At 43.1% G+C, this 26,021-nt stretch overlaps 1 protein-coding gene across 7 annotated transcripts in view; it reads left to right on the top strand.

Moving 5' to 3' along the window:
- The window catches only part of Ltbp1 (latent transforming growth factor beta binding protein 1), a 396,032-nt gene that overhangs the window by 353,261 nt on the left and 16,750 nt on the right, over positions 1-26,021 (top strand). For all 7 annotated transcript variants that reach the window (XM_052746278.1, XM_052746279.1, XM_052746281.1 and 4 more), the window contains 6 exons: positions 1,342-1,485; positions 11,077-11,256; positions 12,472-12,558; positions 14,289-14,417; positions 15,103-15,243; positions 16,666-16,836. In XM_052746278.1, the coding sequence (XP_052602238.1) occupies positions 1,342-1,485; positions 11,077-11,256; positions 12,472-12,558; positions 14,289-14,417; positions 15,103-15,243; positions 16,666-16,836 (852 nt within the window). The remainder of the gene's footprint in view (positions 1-1,341; positions 1,486-11,076; positions 11,257-12,471; positions 12,559-14,288; positions 14,418-15,102; positions 15,244-16,665; positions 16,837-26,021) is intronic.

Genomic DNA, 26,021 nt, shown 5'->3' on the forward strand with positions numbered 1-26,021 from the left:
CGACATGGGGGCCCCAAGGACCTGGCCTGTATGAGTAAGCTAAGACATACCTCTTGATCAAATGAATGCGGTCTGGAGGGGCAGATTGCAATAGTCACGTTGGTAGTATGAGTTAGAAAGTCGAATTTCATTTGATATTATTTACCTAAAATTAACAAATGTGAACCAGCCAATTTCTAAAGTCAACCCTTCTGATGGAAATTATGACCATGTTGATTGAAGGCTTCAATTCCACTTTGCTTTATGGTACCGTATCTTTTTATAGGTGACACTCAGGTTATTGAGTTTGTATCAGTCTATGGACAAGTAAAATGGAAAAGTTAGGTAATATTCTGAAACATCAAGATCCACAAAGCTGTCCAAGAAAACAAAAAAACAAAAAAAAAAACCATGATAAACCAGGTATAAAAGTGAAAACAGAATGTTTTCCCCCCACTCCTGGATGAGTTAGATAATTGCTCACATGTTTAAATTTGTGAAGATTCTCAGGGTTTGATTATGAAATCATATATGTTAATGCGGAAGAGCTGTGAGCCTTCCACAGTCGGTTGCATACATTGCTCACTGAGGAAATCACCAGTAAAAAATTTTTAGGAACAGAAAGAGAAATGGTACTGTTGGACAAAGACACATGAATCAACTAACAGCCTTTCCTTGGGGCCTATGAACTACAGATTTCGGTTAAGCAAATCTTTGGACTTTGCTTTGATTATATGGATTTACATATAGGCAAAGGAAACATTCTTCAAGGTAGAGGTTACATTGGGGACATGGACAGACTAAGGAAAGACAATGGAATTGGTCACTAGGTAGTGGACCAATCAGTTTCACCTGAATGACAAATTCACTTGTGCCCAGCCGTGATCCAAAGTCTATTGTTAATTTAGGCTGAAATGTATTTTCTGACATGTAAGTATGGTTTTAAAATCTTCCATTTTAAATCTAACTTTAGATCGCCCAAGTGCCTGTGCTTCTGGTTTTTCTTTGAATTACAATCCAGAAGTAGAACTTTGGGTCCTTTGTGTGTTCAATAAGCCAACAAGCGAGGAAGACAGTGATGGATGTTAAAAGAGCTCACACTATGCTCCCAGTGAGATTCGAGACTGCTCCTTGAAACTAGAATTGGAGTTGAGAACCTTACCCCTGTGTTTGCACCATCCTTTTATCCGGGCCCACTTGTCCAGCTCTGCCTGCAGGGGTCCTTTCCTGGGAAGGACAAAGTTGAGGGCTTGCTGGAGATCAGCTCATTCCCAGCAGCCGCGACTGCCCTTGGCACAGCTGGTAAAAAGAGCTGTCAGGAGAGACACACATGTCTTACTTGATCTGTGCTCTCTTTTCCAGATGTGAACGAATGTGAGCTGCTCAGTGGTGTATGTGGGGAAGCTTTCTGTGAAAATGTGGAAGGGTCCTTCCTGTGTGTGTGTGCAGACGAGAACCAAGAGTATAGTCCCATGACTGGGCAGTGCCGCTCCCGGGTCACCGAAGGTAAGTCCTAATGGCACTGTGCAGGGGTTGGAGGGTGTCTCTCAAGATGGGGCTGACCCAGGCTTAGGCTACACATTCTGGAGGTGAGTGAGACAGGACATGTCCCGGCACACAATCCTGCCTCTGGAAGTGTCTTAGTTAGGGTTACTATTGCTGTGATGAAACACCAGGACCAAAGCAACGTGGAGAGAGAGGGGGTTGTTTCAGCTTATACGTCCAGGTAACAATCCCTCAACGTGGGAAGTCAGGGCAAGAACTCAGACAGGGCAGGAACCTGGAGACAGGAGCCGAGGCAGAGACCGCAGAGGAGTGCTACTTATTGGCTTGCTCCTTATGGCTTGCTCAGTCTGTTTTCTAACGGAACCCAGGACCACCAGCCCAGGGGTGGCCCCACCCACAATGGACTAGGTCCTCCCCCATCAATCACTAATTAAGAAAATGCTTTGCAGGCTTGCCTACTGTAGGCCAATCCTATGGAGGCATTTTTGTAATGGAGGTTCCCTCCTCACAGATGACTTCAGCTTGTGTCAAGTTGACTAGCTTCCATGCTCTTCTTATGCCTTATCAGCAAAATGAGGATGCAGGTGGTGGCTGCTAGGGTTAAGTGACTTCTGATGTTCTTCCCAACCCAGCAGCACCATTCGTAAAGGGTTCAAAATGATGAGGACGTTAGCTGAGAATTGCCTAAATCCTAGAATGCCACCTGCTGGTGTTTAACATGGCTTCGTGTCACCAAGTTACATAACCCTCCTGTCTTGGCCCTTGGGGAAACTCCCAGGGTCTACAAAGACTTCCACTTGGAATTCTTAAGGGTTTTTCCAGAAGTTGGCTTAGAGAGTTGCTATGTTTACATTTGTTTAAAATGTGATTCAGGCCATGTTGTCACTGAAGAAATTGAAATGGAGAACTGACAGCCTTTCAAATACATGAACTACCTTCCAGACTGTAGGTCACCCTTTTAGTTGGTATAGCCATGTAGCTATAACTTAGTTGTGTGTGGGGTTGTTTTGGTTCTGTTTGTTTGTTTTTTTTTATAAAGCAAAAGACTAAACGGTCCTTTGTGAGCCAAATAAAATGGCACATAGGCTATTTTACTTTCTGGTTAAATCTCAGTGTTATCCATCCTCCCTTAAGAGATTTTACTGTTCATGTATAGGAGACACTTGTTCTGTGTAAAAGAACTATTTGTATAAGTCATGGGGAATGAAGTGTTGTAGCTGGAGTTTTCCTGCCTGGCCCACAGTCAGGGCAAATCTCTCTCACCCGCCAGTCCCACAGCTGCTCAAACCCGACCAAGTAAACACAGAGACTTATATTGGTTCCAAACTGTATGGCCGTGGCAGGCTTCTTGCTAACTGTTCTTACAGCTTAAATTAATCCATTTCTATAAATCTATACCTTGCCATGTGGCTCATGGCTTACCGGCATCTTCACATGCTGTTTCTCATCATGGCGGCGGCTGGCAGTGTCTCTGACTCAGCCTTCCACTTCCCAGAATTCTTCTCCTTGTCCCGCCTATACTTCCTGCCTAGCCAATGGCCAATCAGTGTTTTATTTATTGACCAATCAGCAACAGATTTGCCATACAGAACATCCCACAGCAAAGTGTGACAGTATTTTTATCCATACATTTTCCCCAGTGATTAGATGCAGAAAGGGAAGAGGTACAGAGTGAACTGGGCACTAATTTAAACATATCGTTTGAAGGGAAGTCAGCAGGTTAGTGCTGAGAAAGGGCTGCTGTTCATTCCAGTGACCACGTCCATGGCATCTATACGGTAGAGACTTTTACTTAGTTGTACCTATACTACCAAAAACCAAAATGACAGTCTGCTTGGCCATAAATAACCACACAGCCCTTCTCTTCTCTGTCCTTGGTTCCATTTGCAGAGTGAAGCCTAACCCACAAATGTTATTTGAGATGCATTAACATAGCATGTCATAATATTATAGCATGGTTCACCTCTGTGAAGATTGGTAGTCATGGTAGAGGTAAATGTACATGATACAAAGTTAAATAAAAAATAAGGTATTCCAATGATCATGCTCTATAGAGGGAGGGATGAGAATATATGAAAAGATAATCATAGGCCTCTCTGGAAATTTTATCTATAATATTTTAAATGGGAAAGCCAGACTCTAGACCACTCACCTACCTTTTCAAGCTATGTAAATGTGATCATCTCAACATCTGTGTGTTTGGGGTTCTCATCTATAAAATAGGGAGAGATGTTTCATTTACTTCTCAGAGCTCTGTGAACTTTGAGTGAAATCATATAGGCAGAGTCATTTGTGAATGCTAAATACAGTATGAAGTGTCACAGTGAGGTGCATCTCAGACATATGAGAGAAGTCTATTTCCTTGTATGGTCTGTTATTAAAGATTGGATCTTCTTAAGTACAGTTGCTTTTGCTAGAATGTTTTAGTAACATCAAGAAGTGATTCAAAGCCGGGCGGTGGTGGCGCACGCCTTTAATCCCAGCACTCAGGAGGCAGAGCCAGGCAGATCTCTGTGAGTTCGAGGCCAGCCTGGGCTACCAAGTGAGTTCCAGGAAAAGGCGCAAAGCTACACAGAGAAACCCTGTCTCGAAAAAACCAAAAAAAAAAAAAAAAAAAAAAAAAGAAGTGATTCATTTATGTCACATTAGGGTACATGTCTAGACCCTAAAATTTTCTTTCTTTTTACTTTTTCTTTTTTGTTTTTTGTTTGTTTGTTTTTTATTTTGCTTTGTGAGACAGGGTTTCTCAATGTAGTTTTGGTGCCTGTCCTGGATCTCACTCTGTAGGCCAGGCTGGCCTCGAACTCACAGAGATCCGCCTGGCTCTGCCTCCCGAGTGCTGGGATTAATGGTGTGAGTCACCACCACCTGGCTCTATTTCTTTTTTTTTTTTAAGTGTTTTCTTGTGTGTGTGTGTGTGTGTGTGTGTGTGTGTGTGTGTGTGTGTGTGTGTGCGCAAGGGGAAGCCAGAGAACATTGGATGTTCTCTTCTATCATTCTCTACTCTAGCTTGTGATACAGAGTCTCTCACAGAAGTCACAGACTTGGCTAGACTGGGGACCTGGAGAGCTCCAGAGAGCTGCCAGCCCTTTCCTCTCCAGTGCTGGCGTTACAGGCATATGATGCCATGCCCGCTAAATGTGGGTACTCCAGAGCCACACTCAAGTCCCCATGCTGGTGAAGCAACCACTTTCCCGATGCACCGTTTACCCAGGCCCTACCCACTTATTACTTTGTAAGCTATAGCATCTTTCTTTTTCCTTCTTTCCTTCCTTCCTTCCTTCCTTCCTTCCTTCCTTCCTTCCTTCCTTCCTTCCTTTCCTTCCTTCCTTCCTTCCTTCCTTCCTTCCTTCCTTCCTTCCTTCCTTCTTTCCTTTATTTCTTCCTTTTTTCCAAGACAAGATTTCTCCATGTAGCCCTGGCTGTCCTGGAACTCACTCTGTAGCCCAGGCTGGCCTTGAACTCACAGAGACCCACCTGCCTCTGCCTCCCGCGTGCTGAGACTAAAGGCTGCACCACCACCGCCTGACAGCATATAGCACCTTTCTTTAAAAGCATCCATCCCCATCGACTTTGGAGGTTTTCCTATGACCAAGTCCCCACCATGTCCTTTACTTCTCCCTGACTCAGCTTACTTGATATTTTGTTCTGGCCATCTATCTTTCCACAAAGAGGTGTCTTCCTGTTGGAGCTTTCTGTCCCTGTATTGACCCTTCACCTCTCTGAAGGGGCATACAAATGCCAGCTGCTTCTACATGACCATCTCCCACAAACTGTCCATCCCACAAGAAGTCCCCACACCTCTGTAATAGGGATACCTTTTCCACCCAAGATTTTGCTATAAATTAGGTCTAAAGAGGATCATCTGTGCCTTTCATGAAAGTTTTGGGAAATTTTACTTGTTACTTCAAATGTGACCTTGTTGGTACCGTCCAGGCCCGTCACTGCTGATGCCATGTGTCCCTGTGGTCCAGGATGAGCCTGTGATGGTGTGACCTCTGCTTTCTCCCTTCCCTCTCTGGACATGCTTCCCAGTCACACTCATCCTGGGGTGATGTGCTCATCTCCTGGGTTTTCTTCTCCATAGAACCCTGCTTTGTCAGGAGTTCCCTCCTTCATCTGTTGCTGCTCATTTTTTTTCTCCTCAACTTTTCCAGTTTCTGCTAACATCGCTGATGTTTCCAATCTACCTTCTCTCCAGCCCGTAGCTCTCGCAGGCTCCCCTTCCCCGTGAAGCGTTTACCAAAACAAACAAAACAGCCTATTCTAGTGGACAACATAAAGCCCAAATCCATTAGCAGCGCGACAAGTCCTTTGTGGCCAATGTTTTAGACATCATCTTCTCAGGTCTCCATCAGAAGACAACAACAGCAAAAAAGACTTTATTCATCTGACAACTGCTTATCATGTGCTTTTTAAATGCAAGGTCCTCAGGTAATTCTCTCAGAACTCTGCCAGGTACTCCAATACCTATACAAGGACAACCATACCCACCACCTGACACACCACCTATTAATACACTTCTGGACCATCCTCTTCTCTCAGGGTCATTTTCTATGGCATTAGTTAGGATGACCAGGCATCCTAACTATCACTCAGTCTCCTAGGTAAAATGCCTTCTGTGGACTACCACACACACACACACACACACACACACACACACACACACACACACTCCATTCTGCCCACACAAATACAGGGACAGTTTGCTTTTTATGCCCCAATCATGCCTTAATTTGGTGCTTTTTCCTCTCTCTTCTTTTTTTTTTTTTTTTTTTTTTTTTTGGTTTATCGAGACAGGGTTTCTCTGTGTAGCTTTGCGCCTTTTCCTGGAACTCACTTGGTAGACCAGGCTGGCCTCGAACTCACAGAGATCCGCCTGGCTCTGCCTCCCGAGTGCTGGGATTAAAGGCGTGCGCCACCACCGCCCGGCTTTTTCTCTCTCTTCTTAATCCATCTTTCAGAAACTAAATTCAGATGTCACGTCTGCCAGGCGGCCTTGTCCAGCCTGTTCTTTGCATTGTGACTTAGGTGTAAATAATAATGTCCAGGAGTGGATGCTCCAGCCCCAGCGCACACAGCTTGTTGGCCTGACTCCCCATCAACTGATCTCTTTAACGAGAACTTTCTGGCTATGGTGGCACATGCCTGTGACGCCAACACTTAGAAGGCTAAGGCAGGAGGATTGCAAGTCTGAGAAGCCACACGTAGAAGACACCCTGTGTCATAAAAGCAAAAGGAAGAGTGTATAGGAACCGTGTGCTTTTTTAAGTGATGTGTTCTGTGTTTTGCTTTCTAGACTTCACATTTCTCTTTCCCATCTAAGCTTACTGCCTTTTGGTGGTCTTGCCTTTTCCTCTATATCACATCACATTTCTGTTGTTGGTGACTTCTAGAATTCAACCACAGCCCTCTTCTGAGTCCCACTTTAAAAAAAAAAAAAATTAACACCTTTCTCCCTGTTTTGCAAGTTCTTGAGTGAGAAAACTAGAAAAATACTATATGTGTATCTCTTAAATTTCTTTCAAGACATGGTTTCTCTGTGAAACAGCCCTGGCTGTCCTAGAACTCTCTTTGTAGACCAAGCTGGCCTTGAACTCACAGATATTCACCTGCCTCTGCCTCCCCATTGCTGAGATTAAAGGCGTGTGCCACCACTGCCTGACAAGTTCCATTTTTACTGTGTCTTGAAATATTACTGTAGTCCTGCCTTGCTCTCAAAACATGAGGTGATATAAAGCATGAGGGCCTGATGGAATTTTCCAACTAGAGCAAAGAATCAAGTTTCCTGGGTCATTCTGTTAGAAGTAATTCACTGAACATTCCCACCTCCATGGAGCTTGAGAAATAGGTCCTCTCAGGACTATGAGCAGTATGGAATTGGGCCCTTTTTATTTACATCCTTCTGCTACATGTCTCTTTGGCCATTGTGATCAGCTGTCTCTCAAGGGTATGGAGAAGGTTAGCTCTTGAAGACCTTCAGAATGGTGACTGTGCATAAGCAGTATAGAGGCAAGCAGCTTGCAGAGACCTTCAGAATGTACTATAAATACAAAGGAAGGAGAACTCAAGATCCATTTCTACTTTAAATAAATGAAATAAAAGCATTCTAGATCATCTCACCCCATCAGCAGACTCTAGGGTCAGACGTTTTGGAAAGACAAAAGAAGGAAACAGCCTTTGTAAGTGAAAAGCCACACCCTCATTAGCTGAGCCAAAAGAGTGATCGCAAGGGCTCTGTAGACTGAAGAGCAGCTACAGTTGGTCCTTCCTGTGTAGAGCTGAGGGCCATGTTCATGCCATAAGGCCATGCATATGATCCACAGGAACAAAGGTCGCCTGTGTCCTCTCCTCATTTATCATAAAGAGAGTAAAGGCGGAGCAGAACAGATGTGAGCAACTCAATATGCTATGATGTTACATCCCAACGAGAGGTGGACACTTGGTGCCAACCTAGCTTCTCTCCTGCAGAAGGTGAAGATGCCATTACCTGTCCCATCCGTGGAGTACAGTTACTCTGTGTCTCACCCGAAAGGGCTTTAGGAATAGTTCCTTCAAATCAGAGCCACCTGAGGCTGGGGGTATGTTTCAGTGGTAGAACACTGGCCTAGCTCATATGGGGTCTCCTGTAGATCCCTGTCACTAAAACCAAACCAAACAAGACATCAGTGTAAAAAACGTCAAAACCATGTTGATGTTCTTGCTATCACCATAGATACCACTAGGATGAAGGTGTACATATCGAGCTTCATACCCAAATGATAGGCTGGATGACCAGTACACATGAGAACAATCAAATCTGAGAATACCAGAGAAGTAATATGTTTCTTAGAAGTCTGTGGCATGGGGTGTGGCATGGCCAGTCTTACTGATCGTCTTTAAGAAAAGGAGCAACCATTCACTTCATTCCCAGCACTTCTCATAGCCATTGATTGGACTGTAGAAAAGCTTTTCCAATGTAACCTGTCTGTTCCTGCTAACAGTGGTCCAAACTCAGAGAAATTCTTCAGAAAAACTACCATATATGTGTGTGAGTATATATACACATGCATGTACACATTCTCTCTGTCTCTGTCTCTGTCTCTCTCTCTGTCTCTGTCTCTCTCTCTCTCTGTCTCTTTCTCTCTCTCTCTCTCTCTCTCTCTCTCTCTCTCTCACACACACACACACACACACACACACACACACACACACACACACACCAGAGATTTTTACTCCAATGGAAAAATGCTCTAGGAAGTTGACCATTTAAAGGTCTAGGAGATGGGGATGTTGTATTCTTTTCCCAGAATGACCTTTGTGGATCAGTTTTTGAGAAAGAATTTGCGTTTCTTTCCAACATGGATGAAGGCTCGCCTGCCTCTCCACTTCAGCTGTGTAAACACTGAACTCTCAAAGAGCTTGGAAAGAAAATAAGATCAACGTTTGAAAAGAACTGAATAATACAATTGTATTGTTGATCATGCCTCTTATGTAATAATCTCTACCTTTTTCTAGTGCGAGATAAAAAACAAAGATAATTTTGCTGTTTTCTGTGATGTAAAATGTAAATGTAAAAAAAGAACACAAAACGTAATATGTAGGTAAATTACATATTACACATGTATATGTGTGTAATTTGTCATGCTTTGATTTAGAATGAACCCTGTATTTTTATTATCAACATTGGGGCTCTTCAACATAATACTGCATTTTATTAAAATAAATCAGACATACTCCAACTTCGTACGTAAGGAAAATATTATTAATCTTTTTTTAAACTTCACCTATAAAACTGTTGCTTTCCTGATTTATGTTTTTAATACATTACTTAATAGCTACCATTTTTAGCCTAGCTGAATATAGTAAGATGGTAAAACTGAACAGTAACACTGAAAAAGTTTATTGAAAATATTGTGGGAAACACTTGTAAATTTTCCTATAAGGTTTCTGGAATTGACTTCATGATCATTTTAAATGGCCGTCCTTGGTTTTCGCTAATAACTCTGTTCCTAAGGCTTGGAGCCCTTCTGACCAAGATGGCCTCCATCAAAACAGGAGTAAAAATCCATCCTGCACATGAGTGACACAAGAGGGGTCAGGCAAGGGTGGCGGTGGGTTTACCCAGTCCGCACGCACAAAGAACGGATTTGAAACCCCTTCATAACTGACACATGGGAATCAGCACTTGAGTCTTTTCCTAGACTCTTGTTCTCGGTTAGGGTACCACCTGCTGTCCATACTCATTTAGAGTCTAAGCCCAAAAATCTGTCAGAGAGAATCAACAGGTAAAGGTCTAAAAGGATCTTTGGCATTCTCCTTGCTTAGAGAGTAGTGTGGGTCTGGAAGGTCTGTTTGATTCTTTGCTTGTTTCAAGAGGAAGGGAGGAATAGTTTCCCTGATGGCATTTTATGAACTCTTGCTTTAGAAATGCCCTTAAACTGCTTTGTATATTATTGATGAAATTCATGAGGGGCAACTTGACCCTGACAAAACCAATACATAACAAAACGATTGTGAAAATAACTCATTAAATGTCCCTCATATCATGACCTACCAACTTCAAAAGTCGGTAAGTCTGTGTTAGATTCTTACTTCGTCTTCCCCTCACTGGTAAATATTCTCTTTTGTGGTTTCTTTGGATCTAATCATTCAAAAATGGTAGGGTTCTAATGAAAGCATTGTGTTGACAATATGCCAAGTAACTATGATAGCCATTGTCAGCTCTTATTTGATGCAGTATAAAATAAAAACTATAAGTGATAAATTACAACCAGACCATAGGCAATCATTTGAACTCTATAGCATTTGGTGGAAGAAATTATACTCCTTTCCAAGCCCCGTCACAATATAATAATCAAGGAGGTAAAGACCATCAACTCTAATCATTCCATTGTTTATATTTTATTTTCTGAAAATGAGTAGACTTTGTCCTTATCATGTATGTTCTTTCATATCAACTTGTTAGTGTATTGTCATAGAGAAGTAGAATATGTTTTTCTTTGGGGAGCCCCTATGAACAGAATCTGAACTCAGACTTGCAGTCCTATCCTGCAGCTTGGCTGGAGCTCACAGCTTCCTTCTGCGTTATATATTTGCATCATTTCACTAGTTAGATTTTCAGGGATGGGAGGTTGTTTTATGGGCACCAGGTTACCACATTGTTTTTCTACGTGTCTTCCAGTATGCACTACTCGGAACTGACTTGATTGATCCAAATAACTGCTGAAGGGTGAACTATTACATGTGGCCCCAGACCTCCAGTCCCATTTGGGGGAAAATTTTCAATAATTTAAGTAGGTGTTACAGCTCTGTAAAGAGTGGCCCTGGGTTGGCAAAAGAAAGCAGAAATGGAAACTGCTCACAGCCAAGTTTACAAGAATAAAGTAATGGGTTAATGTAAAAGGAAATGGCTTTGACAGATTTACACTCTGGAGTGTATTAGAAACCTGCCAAAATTCAGGACTCAAGTGCATGCTTGTCTTAAAGTGGGAGAATCTGACCTTGAAGGTAGAAGATGATCTCGTGTCAAGGACACGTAAGGGGCACATGCCCATGGCCTCTGTCCTGTCGTGTTTTTACTCGACTGTATACTTCCTCTATACTCCTTAGAGTCTGCTGTAAACCATCAACCCAGAGAAGACAAGAAGGAATGCTACTATAATCTCAATGACGCCAGTCTCTGCGATAATGTGCTGGCCCCCAACGTCACCAAACAAGAATGCTGCTGTACGTCAGGCGCTGGCTGGGGGGACAACTGCGAAATCTTCCCCTGCCCTGTCCAGGGGACAGGTAAGATCTACTGACTGCTGTGTTCCCACTGCCTGGTCACATGGTGTTCAGGGGCCTGGCAAGGAGTACCTTTTGGTTATTGACTTTGAGGTCCTGAAATAGCATTCACTGCCTTAGTGACTCCAAAGAGGCTGTCCTTCAGTGAACTCCTCTCTAGTCCAGAGCCTTTGCCCCCGCTCCGACCTCCGTATGCATTCTTAAGTTCTGCCTGTCATAGGATGCACTGTTACAGTCAGGCTCTGTAGGATGCTATGAAAGATAACTCAGTTTTATTCCATTTCAAAATAAGAGCCATCTCATTATTTATTTGGTTTTTTTGTGTGTGTGTGTGCGTGTGTGTGTGTGCGTGTGTGTGTGTGTGTGTGTGTGTGTGTGTGTGTGTGTGTAACCATATGCTCACTTACATGTGCAGGTTAATGTGCGCATCTGTGTACTTGGAACCAGGTTTCCTCCTCCGCCACTTTCTGCCTAGTCTTTTGAGGCAGGGTCTCTCCTTGAGCCTTGGACTCAAGTTTTTCTTAGCAAGGCTGGAAGACAGCAAGCCCTAGTGATCCTCCTGCCTCTATACCCTCCTTGGAGCTGAGGTTATTATGTGGGTGCTGGGATCCAACCTCCCATCCTCCTGATTGAGGAGCACTCTTAAATGATGAGCCATCTCTCTAGTTGCCCAGATTCCTCTTATTTTATACCGATGAAGGCATTATCCACAAATACCAGTATTTAACCAAACTTTTGCTGTATGGGCACTTCCTAAACCTTCAGAGCACTAACCACCACAGTAGTGCAAAAAAAAATAGCAATCCTGATGTCAAATAAAACCTGGGTGAAGTGGGACATATGGTCAATTGCCAGGCATGGTGGTGCACACCCTTACCAAGTTCTTGGGAGGCAGAGGGAGATAGATCTCTGTGAGTTCGAGGCCAGCCTGGTCTGTCTAGAGAATCATAGGCCAGGTAGGATAACACAGTAAGACCCTGTCTCAGAAAAAAAAATATATATATATATATATATCAACTTCTAGAGTCATTGGATGTCTTCTTACCTAATCCATGACTTTGAGACCATGCTGGATTTATTGCTTGAGTGTTTAAAAGTTTCTGAATCTGAGAAGGCGAAGCTGGATTAAAAACATGCACTCGGGAAAATGTTGATTCTTTGTTTTCTTTTTCAACTCATTGCTTTTTTTTTTTTTGGTTTTGTCTCTCTTAAAATCAGCTGAGTTCACGGAAATGTGCCCTCGAGGGAAGGGTTTTGTCCCTGCTGGAGAATCCTCTTACGACACGGGTGGTGAGAACTATAAAGGTCAGCATCAAGTGCAAATGAGTTTGCAACAAGTGCCCGTCACTCGGGTGGGAGCCTGGCTGGGCTTACACAGTGGTAGAGTTCGGCTGGGCTGCGGAAACTGGTGGCCCAGCCCTTTATTCCACCCCAGGAGGAAGGTCTCTGTGGATGCTGGATGGAACTCTTGATTTGGGGTCAGACTACCAGAGGCTATGTGACCTTGAGAGGTCATGGAACCTACTGAGTTTCCAACTGTTCACCTCTGGAACAGGAACGTTTTCAGAACTGCAGCGAGCTTCCAATGAAATAATATGTTAACATGTGCATAACTACTGACCACAAAAAGCTGCAGTCAGGAGGTATTCCTTCACCTAGACATACGCTCCAAATTATATAAACCATGCGCATGTAGGTTTGATTCTCATGGTGCCCTTTATGATTAGCTTGGAAGCCAAGATTCTTGTTTTTTGAATAGCCTTTCCTACTCTCCCAATAATATTTTGCTAATGGCCACAGATTCATAATGAAGACTGGAAAATGGGAAAACCAAAATGGCTGGTTTTTATCTTTCATGTTGTTGTTGAATAAATAAGTATGGAGCCTGTTTATTCTGGTGAATATTTATATATATGAACAGTTCCTCATTAGCTGACTTTTGATAGTTCAGTGTTAGAGATATTTTTGTGACGTACTCTATATAAGGTGATTTTTTTTTCACTATAGTTTAGTATTGAAAACTGGAAACTAGCTGGAAAAGAGACCATGAAAATGGTCTTATTATCCATATACTTTTGGAAAGCTAGTATTTGAAAGTATGGACTCAGTAGCTGAACAAGAAATTCCATTTGGGTTTTTAAAATATGTTTATGATTTAGTCCAACTGGACTAGGAGACTTGGTCTGCATTATGTGTTGAATGGTTTTCAGGTTCGTAAATATCACATACCCTGTTCTTACAGGAATGCAGTTAGATTTCACATCATGTTATAAACCTCAATTTTGCTATAAAGCTATCCTCTCTTTCATATAAAGCCAGTTCCTTCTCCTAACAGTGCTGCGAGTGAGGGAAGACGATGGAATTCAGACCCGTCACTGCCACGTATTCTGTGCTTGGCTATGCCGTTTTCTGTCTGTGTAAATTTGAGCAGGTCTTCCATGGCGTTGACAGTTTTCAAACTGAGAGCTAGATGGCATCAGCCCCAAACTTCTTGAACAGGCAACCTCAGAGTGTCCAGAATCCCTTGCATAGATTATCTCATTTTCTCCTTTGAGTCCTAGTACACTAGGGTCCCAGTTATGTCCAGTTTATCACGGAGACAACTGTGATGGCCCAGGGTTAATTCTGTGGGGGAAGTGGGCCTGCCAACCCCCTTTATAACTTGCAGTTCCATGCATTGACCCCCTCCTCCCCTGAAAAGACCTTCTTGGTGCTCCATCAAATAGTTCTTGGCGGTTTTGCCCATCTCAGCTAGTAAATGGGGCAGCGTATACCACAGAGAGACAGGCCCATTTCACGAAGGCTATGCTAGAGCAGGTTCTGAGAGCCACTATGGAATCCACAGACCAGCTCGCAAAACGTGAGGTGGCATCAGAACCTTACCTCATCACTTTTCTGCATCTGCCAATTGGGCCTAATTTTAAATTCCACATCGTAAGAACCTTTTGAACGTAATAGCTAATCTAAAACCAGTTATTGCTTGGATTCTTCTTCATGGAAAAAATAAAAACATACTCCTCTTTCTGTTGCTATAGACGCCGATGAATGCCTGCTGTTTGGGGAGGAGATCTGTAAAAACGGTTACTGTTTGAACACTCAGCCCGGGTATGAATGCTACTGTAAGCAAGGGACATACTATGATCCCGTCAAATTACAGTGTTTTGGTAAGCTTTAAGAGAATATAGTAAGGTGTGCTGGGAAAAGGCACAGCGGGGGGTGGGGGTGGGGGCGGAGTAATGCTATATGATTAAAATGGTGTAGTTGAATTTAAATCTGTCTTTAAAAGATAAGTGTTTTGTGGATCTCTTTCTTGAGCAAGATTTGAGAAATAAAAACCTTTCATCCTTGTATTTGAATGGGTGTCAGGCAAGGAGTTCATAGTCATTGTGGAATTCCAACCCAGGTCACTGATCCGACCACAGAGTTCTTTTGGTCTGTAGACGGCCCTGTTCTATCAGTCAGGTCATGCAAGCGGAAGACATCTTTAAATACTCACACAGACTTTAACACCTAAGCTGAAAACCATTTACTACAGGCAGAAAAACACAGCATAAGGAAATCATTTTAAAAGTATTATTTTTAAAAAGGCATTTTATCTTAATGTTTCTAAGCATGGCCCATTTCTCAGTATTTCCTTCCCATATTTAATAGCAGCAATGGCAGCATCACTTTTCCTCGGTGGACCTGTCTTTCCAGTCACAGGGTCCCCTTTGGATGCCGATGCGTAGTTAATTCAAAGGTGATGGCTCTTGGGATCCAGACTGAATTTATCAGCATGTTAACTTTGATAACTGTATGAAGCACAAATGATTGCTGATTTTCTTTGCTGATGTTCTGTTTCCTTTTAAGATATGGATGAATGTCAAGACCCTAACAGTTGTATTGATGGCCAGTGTGTTAACACGGAGGGCTCTTACAACTGTTTTTGCACCCACCCAATGGTCCTGGATGCCTCCGAGAAAAGATGTGTGCAACCAACTGAATCAAATGGTATGTTTGGATGTGAGACACAAATGTCTGTCCAGCTCAATGCTCAAGATTGTCGTTTTCATTAAAATGGAAATTACTCAAGAACAGGACCATTAATTCCTTGGTTATCTTGAAGAAGTTGAGAGAGCTGCTAAGAGAAATAATGAGACACACGTAGTTAATGTGTAGATTTAATATTCTGTATGCACTTGTCTTAGTTAGGGTTCCTATTCCTGTGAAGAGACACCATGACCATGACAACTCTTACAAAGGAAAACATTTAATTGGATGGGTTACAGTTCAGAGGTTTAGTCCTTTATCATCATAGGGGAACATGGTGGCGTGCAGGCAGACATGGTGCTGGAGAAGGAGCTGAGAGTTTAACATCTTGATATGTAGGCAACAGGAAGATCTGTCTCACTGGGCATGGCTTGAGCATATATGAGACCTCAAAGCCCACCTCCACAGTGACACACTTCCTCCATCAAGGCCACACCTCCTAATAGTGCCACTCCCAATGGGGGGCCATTTTCTTTCAAACCACCGAAGTACTCACTAAGTGAACATCAGGATGCAGAGGGCCTGAGCACGTGGAAGGCTGCTCCCCCAGAGGGTTCATCACGCTTCAATGTCAGAGGAAAATGCGAGGTCAGGAAACATAATTGTGTTTGCCCAGGGTGCAGGACATGATAAGGCTAGCCAGAATAGAGTGTGAAGTTCTGCAAAGTGGAGACCCCTGGAGTGCATGAATGGGAATCCTCGCCAATCTCTGAGGATGTGGCATGTCATTGATTATTGATCCATCAGTCACTCATTACATTTAGGAGATTCCTTCCGATGAAGCAAAAGTAGAAAGTTTAGAATTGAACATTCTTGAGTGAAGTGTTACGGGTCCAGGGTTTGAGCAGATGAAAAGCGTAGGAGAGCGTGGATATGGAAAGAAGTGGTGGAAGTTGACAGGATCGGAAGACTGGGAAGCCATCGAGGGATGACAAGATAATGGGCACTTTTTTTTTTTTTTTTTTCGAGACAGGGTTTCTCTGTGTAGCTTTGCGCCTTTCCTGGAACTCGCTTTGGAGACCAGGCTGGCCTCGAACTCACAGAGATCCGCCTGGCTCTGCCTCCCGAGTGCTGGGATTAAAGGTGTGCGCCACCACCGCCCAGCGATAATGGGCACTTTATATAGTGAGAGGATGTTCTGGAGGCAGGCATCTAGCCAGGACACCACAAAGCAGGCGGAATGTCAGCTGACAGAAGGACATTCAGCTGGAGATGACAAAGATGGGCTCTGGGGAAAGGAAGAGCAGGCTGGATTGAGACTGTTGCTTGAACGTTGCTCATCGAAGTAGGGATGGAAACTCTGAAACCTGCCGGCTTCTGCCGCAGTGTGGAAGACACAGAAATAACCCTGCGATCGTCGCGGAACCATGTCTTCCCTTTCAGAACAAATAGAAGAAACCGACGTCTACCAAGATCTGTGCTGGGAGCATTTGAGCGAGGAGTACGTGTGTAGCCGTCCTCTGGTGGGCAAGCAGACGACGTACACCGAGTGCTGCTGTCTGTACGGGGAGGCTTGGGGCATGCAGTGTGCTCTCTGCCCCATGAAGGACTCAGGTGAGCTGGTGTCCAGTTTATTCTGCAAGGGGCCTATGGCACATGCTCTTCCTCAGCTGTGGAGCTTGGCATGTTTCTCAGATGTAGCCTTTCTTCTTGCATCTTAGTTCATCATAGGTGGTGTGTGTGTGTGTGTGTGTGTGTGTGTGTGTGTGTGTGTGTGTGTAGCAGAAGATACAGTTGTATAAACATGTGGCTCCTGCTTTGCCTTAGAGCCAGACCACATCATTAATTTTTGAAATCATTGTTCTGTTTCTCCCAAGAATGACAGATGACCTGAAGAAATATAAACTAACCATCTGTGGCATGATTTTTTGTGCTTTTTTTTTAGAATTTATACTTTTAGATACTTCATTATTTTGTTCTTGCCCATTTTTTAAAACATAGAGGGAGAAGCATTTGAGACTCTAAAATATTAATGTAGGTAGACGTTCAAATGTTGATGTCAGACTTCATAGGAGAGAGACTGGTGGAGCATGTTAGTTCGAAAATTCAAAAAGTTCAGATTTTAGAGCACTTCAGATTTGGGGATTAAAGATGCTTTATTAGCAAAGTCTTTCCAAAGGTCCCCAAGTCCAAAAACTTAGTCACTATGCTCTATAGCTGTGAAGAGACACCATGACTAAGGCAACTCTTATAAAAGAAAGCTTTTAATTGGGGGCTTGCTTATAGTTTCAGAGTGTTAATCCATGACAGGAACCAGACAGGCATGGTGCTGGAGCAGCAGGTGAGAGCTTTATATCCTGATCCACAGGCAGCAGGCAGAAAGAAAGAGACAGAGACAGAGACAGAGACTGGGCCTGGTATTGGCTTTTGAAACCTCAACCTCCATCCCCAGTGACATACCTCCTCTAACAAGGCCACACCTCCTAATCCTTCCCAAACAGTTCCACTAACTGGGGACCATGATTTCAAACATACAAGTCTATGAGGGACCATTTTCATTCAAACCTCCACAACTCCAAACCTTGAAGTATTTCTGGTCCCAGGCATTTCAAATAGGAGATGTTCAACTTGTTTAAGAAAGCTGGCTTATTAGGTAAAAGCCCTTGACAATAAACCTCACTACCTGAGTTCAGTTCCTGAATTCAACAAGGTGGAAGGACAGAACAGACCCCCATAAAAATTGCCCTCTGACATCCACACGTGTGATGTGGCATGTGCATGCCTACTCACTTGCACACAAACAAATAAATGCTGAACATTTTTAAGAAAGGATTAGGGAGAGAGGGAAAGAATAGAAAAAATGGGGAGTGTTTGAGTAAATCTAATTTTTCTCCAAGTTTTGGGTATGAGCATCAGTTGTTCTATATCCTGGTGTTAGAGGATTTGGGGGGGGGGGGTAACTGTGCTTTCTGGCTGGCTGTGTGGTGGCTGCTGGTTTGTGCCATAATGGTTTATTTCTTTCCTGACCACCAAAGCCACTTCTTGTTTTAAAGGAAGATACTGGAAAATGTTTGGTGTATCGTTTTCTCAAATTGACTTGTTAAGGCTAGAAAACCAGCGTGCTGGAGCAAGATGAAGGAGTTCATACCCAGCACATATTCAGAATAGCCAGGGGGGTAGAAATTGCTTCAAGAGAGGAAGTGCATTTAATTTTCAGTTAATTCAATTATTGGAATATTTCTTTCAAGCTACTTCATAAATGGAGGATTCCTGCTTAGACATAACTTGAAATCAATGTAGCATGAAAAAGAAAATAATTTGAAATGCCACAGACAAGCAAATACCTAAAGTAATAATAGATGGGAATGATAGCAACTCAGAACCAGGAAGGCTAGGTTCTGGGGCTGGATCTGCCACCCTGCACCTGGCAGCAGCCTTCTGTAACACGAATTGCTACACAGTCTTATTAATAGGAAACCCAGAGCCAGATAAATTGGGGTGAAAGCTGAAAGATCAGAGAAAGAGAACAAGCCACAGCCAACCTCACCTCACCAACTCCTCAGCCGATCTTGTTTCCACCAATCCTCAGACTGAAAGCCTCTTGAGTCCTCACCCCTGAGGGTCTCAGTTGAACTGCTGCTTAGTTCCTGTCTCCTCAGCCTTATACACCGTTCTCCATCCGGCCATGTGAATTCCTGGGATTAAAGGCCTGTGTGCTTTCCAAGCAAAGGCATGAGATCTCAAGAGCTGGCATTAAAGGTGTGTGCCACCACTGCCTGGCTCTGTTCCCAGTGTGGCCTTGAACTCAGAGATCCAGATGGATCTCTGCCTCCCAAGTGCTAGGATTAAAGGTGTGTGCCACCACTGTCTGGCCTTTATGTCTAATCTAATGGCTGGCTCTGTCCTCTGATCCCCAGATACGTTTATTAGGATACACAATATATTGGGGTACACAGTATATCACCACAGCCTTCCGCTGAGAATACACTCCCGTTGCTAGCTCACTGGGTTGTAGTGAGGGACAGAGAATGTGTGACCACAGGTGATCAGTGAGGCACATGCCACAGGGAGACGAGAGTAAATCAGTCTAGAGGTGAATACAGCAAGGCCCAGGTCTCCCCACTGTGATTCAACACCTTCCTGTCTCCTTGGTCTTAGGCAGTGTTTTTCCTTAATAAAGTAATAATAATAATAATGAATAATGAATAACTCTGAGAGAATTAAAACAACCAAAGATGTTGTATTTCCCTCCACCTGCCCTGTCACGTGTGTGTATTCCACTCCCTGAAGATGTTCACTCTTCACAGCTGGGCTTGGAGCCTCATAGACTTTTTGCTATACATCCATTTATTACAGATTATGTTAGTCATTGATAAATATTTAGTGTCATATTTAAAACTGAGCTCAGTACCACCTGTCTGAGCAATACTTTTTGTTATTGTTGTTGTATATGTCAACGCCTCTGAAGTCAGGCCCGTCTCCTAACTGGTGGCATTGAAATTGACCGCAGGCCACATTTTGTACATTTTTAACATCCTCTCTCTGAAGTGCGCATTGTGATTGGTGGTGTTTTAGAACTGGTGGGAGAAGGGCTGAGCAGAACCTGGTCTATCTGTGCAGAACCTGGTTTCTTCAGCCCCGTCACATGCTGGCCGTTGTCATTGTTTCTTCAGAGCCTTTCTCGGCCCCAATCCTGATATTCCCATGTAAACAATGCTCCAGTGAACCTCCGTGTGTACCTATAGGACTGCCCAGGGAGAAAACACCCACAAGTTATAACACCAGGCCAGGAAGCACATTGGCCTTTAACTGACTCTATTATTTCTATATTTCTATATATTACATTTCCCTTGTTTCTGAGAATGTGACGATCTTTCTAATGCTGAGAGGTGACTGTGTTTGTCTTGTTGCTGCTGTGGGGCTGTGTCTTCTTGCTTATTTGTAGGTGTGGTAGGCATGATTCGTTTACAGCCCTGGCCTCTGGACTATGCTGTGCTTGTGGTCATGGATGCTCTTCTTGTGTAGAGCCACGTTTTAGTCTGTCTCTAGCTCGATCTTGCGATGCTATACTTACTGCCTATGAGTGACAAGCCAAGCACCTTTGATAATCATATTTAATGGACTGGGTTTTCCAAAGAGATACTCAAATCAGGGCTGGAGAGATGCTTCAATGGTTGAGAGAACACTGTTGATCCTCAAAGGGCTTGAGTTTGGTTTTCAGCACCCATGTCAGGTGACTCACAACCACCTGTAACTCCAGTTCCAGAAGATCTGAGACCCTCTTCTGGCCTCTGCAGGCACCTTCACATATGGCATACATACATACATGCATACATACATACGCACATGGATACATACATTTACATACATACACACACACTAAAATAATATTTTCAAATCAAATGCACTTTCTAATGTAACCAAAATCAAAGACTCTTATAAAATATATGGCTCCCTAACACCCGAACATGAATGAGGGATCAACCACTGCACACATAATGGTTGTCATTATATAAGTTTCTCTTCTACACTGCTGCTTCATAAACGTAAAGAGCCAGGCAGTGAGCCAGGAGTCCCACCTGAACTCCAGCCGTGATTCCGAGGTTGTTGGATGAGAGTACAGGATTCTGCCTTCTGACAAGCCCTGAGGACCGAGGCTCCACTGTAGACCCAATAGCTGCTAAGATCTTAGGGTTACCGAGAAGCGTCCGCGTATGTTCAAACCTGCTCTCAGGACGATAGTCTGTAGCTTTTCAGAGGAACCAGAGAACGTGTGGGTTTTAAAACTGGATGCTCATAGTTCTGCCTCCGAGCCTTTTAAGTGCACGATTCCTGCATCTCTTGATGATTGAGAAGGACGGCATTGCCCTTTGTTAATTCAAACACTGGACTGGCCCCAGCCAGCCAGACACTGAACCTTCCAGTTTCTGGAGGAGGGCCACACTGTTTTGGGGAACGATCCGTTACGGATGGAAACAACGCTAGGGGAATTTGCAGAATAAATCTTCAGCGCCTGTCATCAGCTCTGAGCATTAAAGTGCAGTGTAAAGTACAGCTCTGGCTCGGAACAGGCCTTCACACTTCTGGTCCAATAGGTCACAGGCATTAATTCTTGCTAAAGCAACAAGTCTGGGAATACTGGCAGGTGGAGGCTGTAGGAGCGGCCCATCCCATGTGGTTCTCCAAAGTTAGACGTTGTCTTGTGTATTGATATTGCATGTGGGAAAAATGGGTGGAGGGGTGAAGGATTATGTTAGGAGAACCTCACATGAGAAAAACTATGCCATTGCTTAATTCCCGTTCGCTTTTGGGTCCACTCTGGATTTATGTCAGTCCTCAGCTAGTTAAAGAGGGGCCAAATGGCAGGCTCCTTTAGGAGAAAGCCCCAGATTGTCTGTGGTCAGGTGAAGGGTGTGACAGTGGTCTGGTGAGCATGTGCTAACAACCTCTGCCTTCTAGAACCCCAGAAGCCTCCCTGGCCCTATTCCGGCTCCTGCCGCCTCTTCCTCCCTCTGGCTTTCACCATACCCTCTGCTGCTACCCAGTCTTAAAATGCCAGTGGCTGAACTTACTTTGGGAGGACCCCCAAATATGATCTGTTTGTCATCGTGTGAAGTGAGACTGTGCAAGGCAAGGCTGGTAAGAAAACCAATTCAAACCAAATGAACCACTGTATCCATATTTCATATGAAAGAGAAGGCAGACATGGTTTGCTCCCTTTGCCCTGCTAGAAGGAAATCATAGTTATCAGAATGTGAGATCTTTGATTAGACATTTCCTGCCTGGTTGTCATGGGTCTTGGTGCCAGGCATTGTTGAAAGGTATCCATTTCTTCGGTCTTAGGTGCCCAGGTACCGCCTCCTTCTGGAAGAGGAGATGCGTCAGTAGCAGAGAAAGGGAGCTCGCATTGTCACACCCTGTTCAGTGGGCAGAGTCAGATCCAGGCATAGGCTCTGTTGGAACTGGTTTAGTGTGGCCCAAGTTCCCCCTCCCCGAGAACTCAAAGTGCATTTGAAATAAACAGTATTTTTGTTTAAAAAAACAAACAAACCAAAAACTACGAAAGTAACAGAATGAAGAATTAAAGCTCAAACCTTTCATGTTGTCATGCTGTGTGCTAGCGTAGGCAATGGGGTATGGTTTAGAGCCAGCAGTGAGTGTAGCGAACCAAGTGAATGCTCCATCTGCCTATCTCCCCAGGCACGCTGGCAGCCAAGGTGGGTCATATCTATTCAATTGGCTAATGAGTTAAAGCCAATAATTCTTGGCCAAAGTAAAGTATAAACTTAAATTTTGGAAAGCATATCTATGAATTATCATACATATATATTGTATTGTTATCAAATAGAGATAAAGGTCTTTCTGTGAGCAGTGAAAGCCAATTAGACACGTTTGAACACTAGATTCTATGGTACCCAGGAGTCTCAGTGTTTGCAATTATACTATTGAAAGCATTTTACTCCCAATGAATAAATCATTCAGAGAGCCATGTTGTAAGTTAACTGAACGTAAGGTCTTGATAGAGTCCTCACTTGAAACTTGGCATTTCGGGAGCTTGCCCAATGGGATGACTGCAGTGTTGGGAGAGTGCCCCCTGTTGGTAGTCTAGTGTACTACAACATGCATGCACCTCTGAAGCATCCTTGAGAGCTCAGGTATTGGTCCGAGTGACGTTTGCTTTTGTTTTTACTCATGTCCCAATGGGAACTCTAGTGGTACGAAAGCAATAAATTTCAATTATATTTCAATACTGATCAACATATAGGAGTGTTTCTGTATTGCAACGAAACAATATGAAGACGAAATGCATATCCATGCCCGAGTCACTAAGTCTAGTCTGGGGAGCTCATCCTATAGATGTGCCTGAGTGTCAGCAAAGGAAACGTAACTAACTGTTCTGTAATAGGAGAAATGGAATCGGCTGTGCCCGGAGTTGATGGATGAGTTGTGGTACATCTATACCGTGGAAAATACTATGCAGGCATTTTCTAAAGTATAGCTATGGATCCTGATAGAGAATATGGTCCAAGCTATATTTTAAACATTGATTACATTACTTAGTGTGTGTGTGTGTGTGTGTGTGTGTGTGTGTGTGTGTGTGTGTGTGCATTCATGTGCCACTGTGTGTGTGGAGGTCAGAGGACAGCTAGCAGGGGTCAGTCTTCTCCTTTCTCACCTTTTCCTATCCTGGGTTATCAGGCTTGCCAGAAAGTATCTTCACCTACTGAGCCATTTTGCCAGCTGTAAGCCATATTCTATTTAAAAAAAGGGGGGGGCATAGAACGACATGAGTAAACTGTCCTTTGCATAATAAATTAAAGGAAGAACATATTTAAAAAAGGAAGAACATTTATAGCTATGTTGATGGCTGCTTGTAAATCTATCAACTTTTTACTACTTAAATTTGCTTTTACTATGTATACTGTAATACATGTATAGTTACACACACACACACACACACACACACACACACATATATATGGTCATCTTATTTTAAATACATATATATACATATATATGGTCATCTTATTTTAAATACATAGAAATGTCTATCTGAGACTTGAACTCAGACAACAGGGTCTAGGCATAGTTATGTTACCTCTGTTTTCCTGTGTAAGTGTTAAATGAATGACTATGCATGAGAATCCATGTCAGTATTACCCAATGCCTCCTGTTTAGGTAGACACTACCTAAACAAAAGGTTTTTATAAGTTATGTAAGTTATTCATGCGCCTCTCAATGCTAACAAGATAGATTATTATTGCATGTAAGTTATGTACTTCTAGTGGCTGACAAGAAGAGAGATAAATTTTCTGGGATGAAATCTAAATTGTGTATCATTTTCCTATTTTCACTTTTAAATTAAATTTAAACCCTACATTTAAATTTAAATTATACACTTCTTCCTTCATTTTGTTATTTGTTAAACACATACTCTATGCCAAAAGGTATGTGACAAATTCACAGTTTGTGTTTGGAATGTAAGATGCAATTGTGAACTAGGGTGTTTTATTCCCAAATATTCCCTTGAATATACACCTGGAATGACAAAATGTTGTAAATATCCTAACTGTTAATCTAGCACAATATTTTTATATAGTTTTTCCCAAGTAAAATAATTTATAATCTTGCCTTAGAAATGATTGAGTCAGTGATTTCCACAACCACGCATCTCCCACATTCCCAAAGACCTCAGTGTAAGACTTTGCATACCAGCCTTGAGGTGTGAAGGAAGACAGACATTTGACTCCCAAGCGACACTTGAAAAAATATTGTGACTAGGCTATGGTTGCAAAAAGCCTTTCAACATTCATAGGGTAAAGCCTTTTCCAAGAAATATGTTTCCAGAGAATGTTAATAATAACTTTGGAACATCCCACATGGGCAGCACAACAGAGCACCAGCGCCTTCACTTAGGTGACCCAGAATCCTGCCCTGGTTTGGTGATTGGTTCTACTCATTGAACTAAAAATGTTCCTTCAAATCTCCTTTATGTAGAATTGAGATCTCTCTGTGAGTTTACAATGATTAATCATGTCTTAGTGTGAAAACATTTATCCTTTTGATCACAGATTCTGAATGCTATGATTCAAGAAAAAGTAACTACGAGCGGAATAGAATGGAAATGGACAAAACTAGAAAGATAGAGCCAGGCAGTGGTGGCAGCGCATGCCTTTAATCCCAGCACTCTGGAGGCAGAGGCAGGTGGATCTCTGTGAGTTCGAGGCCAGCCTGGTCTACAGAGCAAGTTCCAGGACAGGCTCCAAAGCTACACAGAGAAACCCAGTCTCAAACAAAACAAAACAAAACAAAAACAAACAAACAAACAAAAAACTAGAAATATAGCACAAGACTTCTAAACTGAGAGACCACCATGCATGTAGACAGAATATAAGTTGCAAATATTCCAAGAAGGCAAGTGGTCCAATTCTTTGGGGTTGAATTTTTGGTGCCCATGAATTTTATATGCTATATGGAATAGGCTGGCCCGCGGTTTATATTGTTCCTCACCGAAAATATTACTGTATTTATTTAGAAAACTTCCTCTCACCCCTCCCAAAAAGCAGAATAGTTTTCTTTCTACAGAGGAATGGTTGTGAAACAACATTCAGTAGTGAATCGTGTCCACCCATCTGTTTTTGCGTTATTCGTGTCCTCCTGTGTGGAATGGCAGTATCAACACCCGCCTCAAGGGGGCGCTCAGGCACTAGATGCGATACTGCACGGGTCGTGGGACAGTTCCACTAAGTGTCAAGTGATTATTATTAAATCCCATTCCAGAAAATAAGTCGGGCTCTTGCCGATTCTACACGGTTACCTCGTTGTGCAGGGCTGAGTGTCTCTTGGAAGGTGGGTGAGTCTCAAAAATGGTGCCAGATTCAAGGCTGTTGAGGAGGAACGGTTCAGGGAGCCAGAGTCCAGGAACTGGCGTGGCCTCAGTAGTACTGCGGAGTGGTGAAGAAGCTTTTCACGTGTTCCACACTGACGTCATATCCGAGTCTAAGGTAGCAAGCCAAAGTAGAGAAAGGAAGGCATGGAAATTAATTAAATAAGCCAATCCCAGAGTCCCAAGCGCCGTTGTTTCTAGATACCAGCAACCCGGCCGATCTCGAAAGTAACCATTTTGGCTGCCTCAGCTTTCCATATTGAAACCGGAGATGATAGGTCCAGTTTTCTAGAAGTTTCCATTTGGTGCCAACTTGGACTGAAAGGTTTGCTCTGAGCAGATTTGGCTTTCGAATATTGTACCCACAAGTTGCTGTTTGTTTGTCTGTCGTTTCTCTTTCATTATGGAGCCA

The sequence above is a fragment of the Peromyscus californicus genome, unplaced genomic scaffold (genome assembly GCF_007827085.1).
Source record: "Peromyscus californicus insignis strain IS unplaced genomic scaffold, ASM782708v3 Scaffold_1__1_contigs__length_55948999, whole genome shotgun sequence".
Taxonomy (NCBI): domain Eukaryota; kingdom Metazoa; phylum Chordata; class Mammalia; order Rodentia; family Cricetidae; genus Peromyscus; species Peromyscus californicus.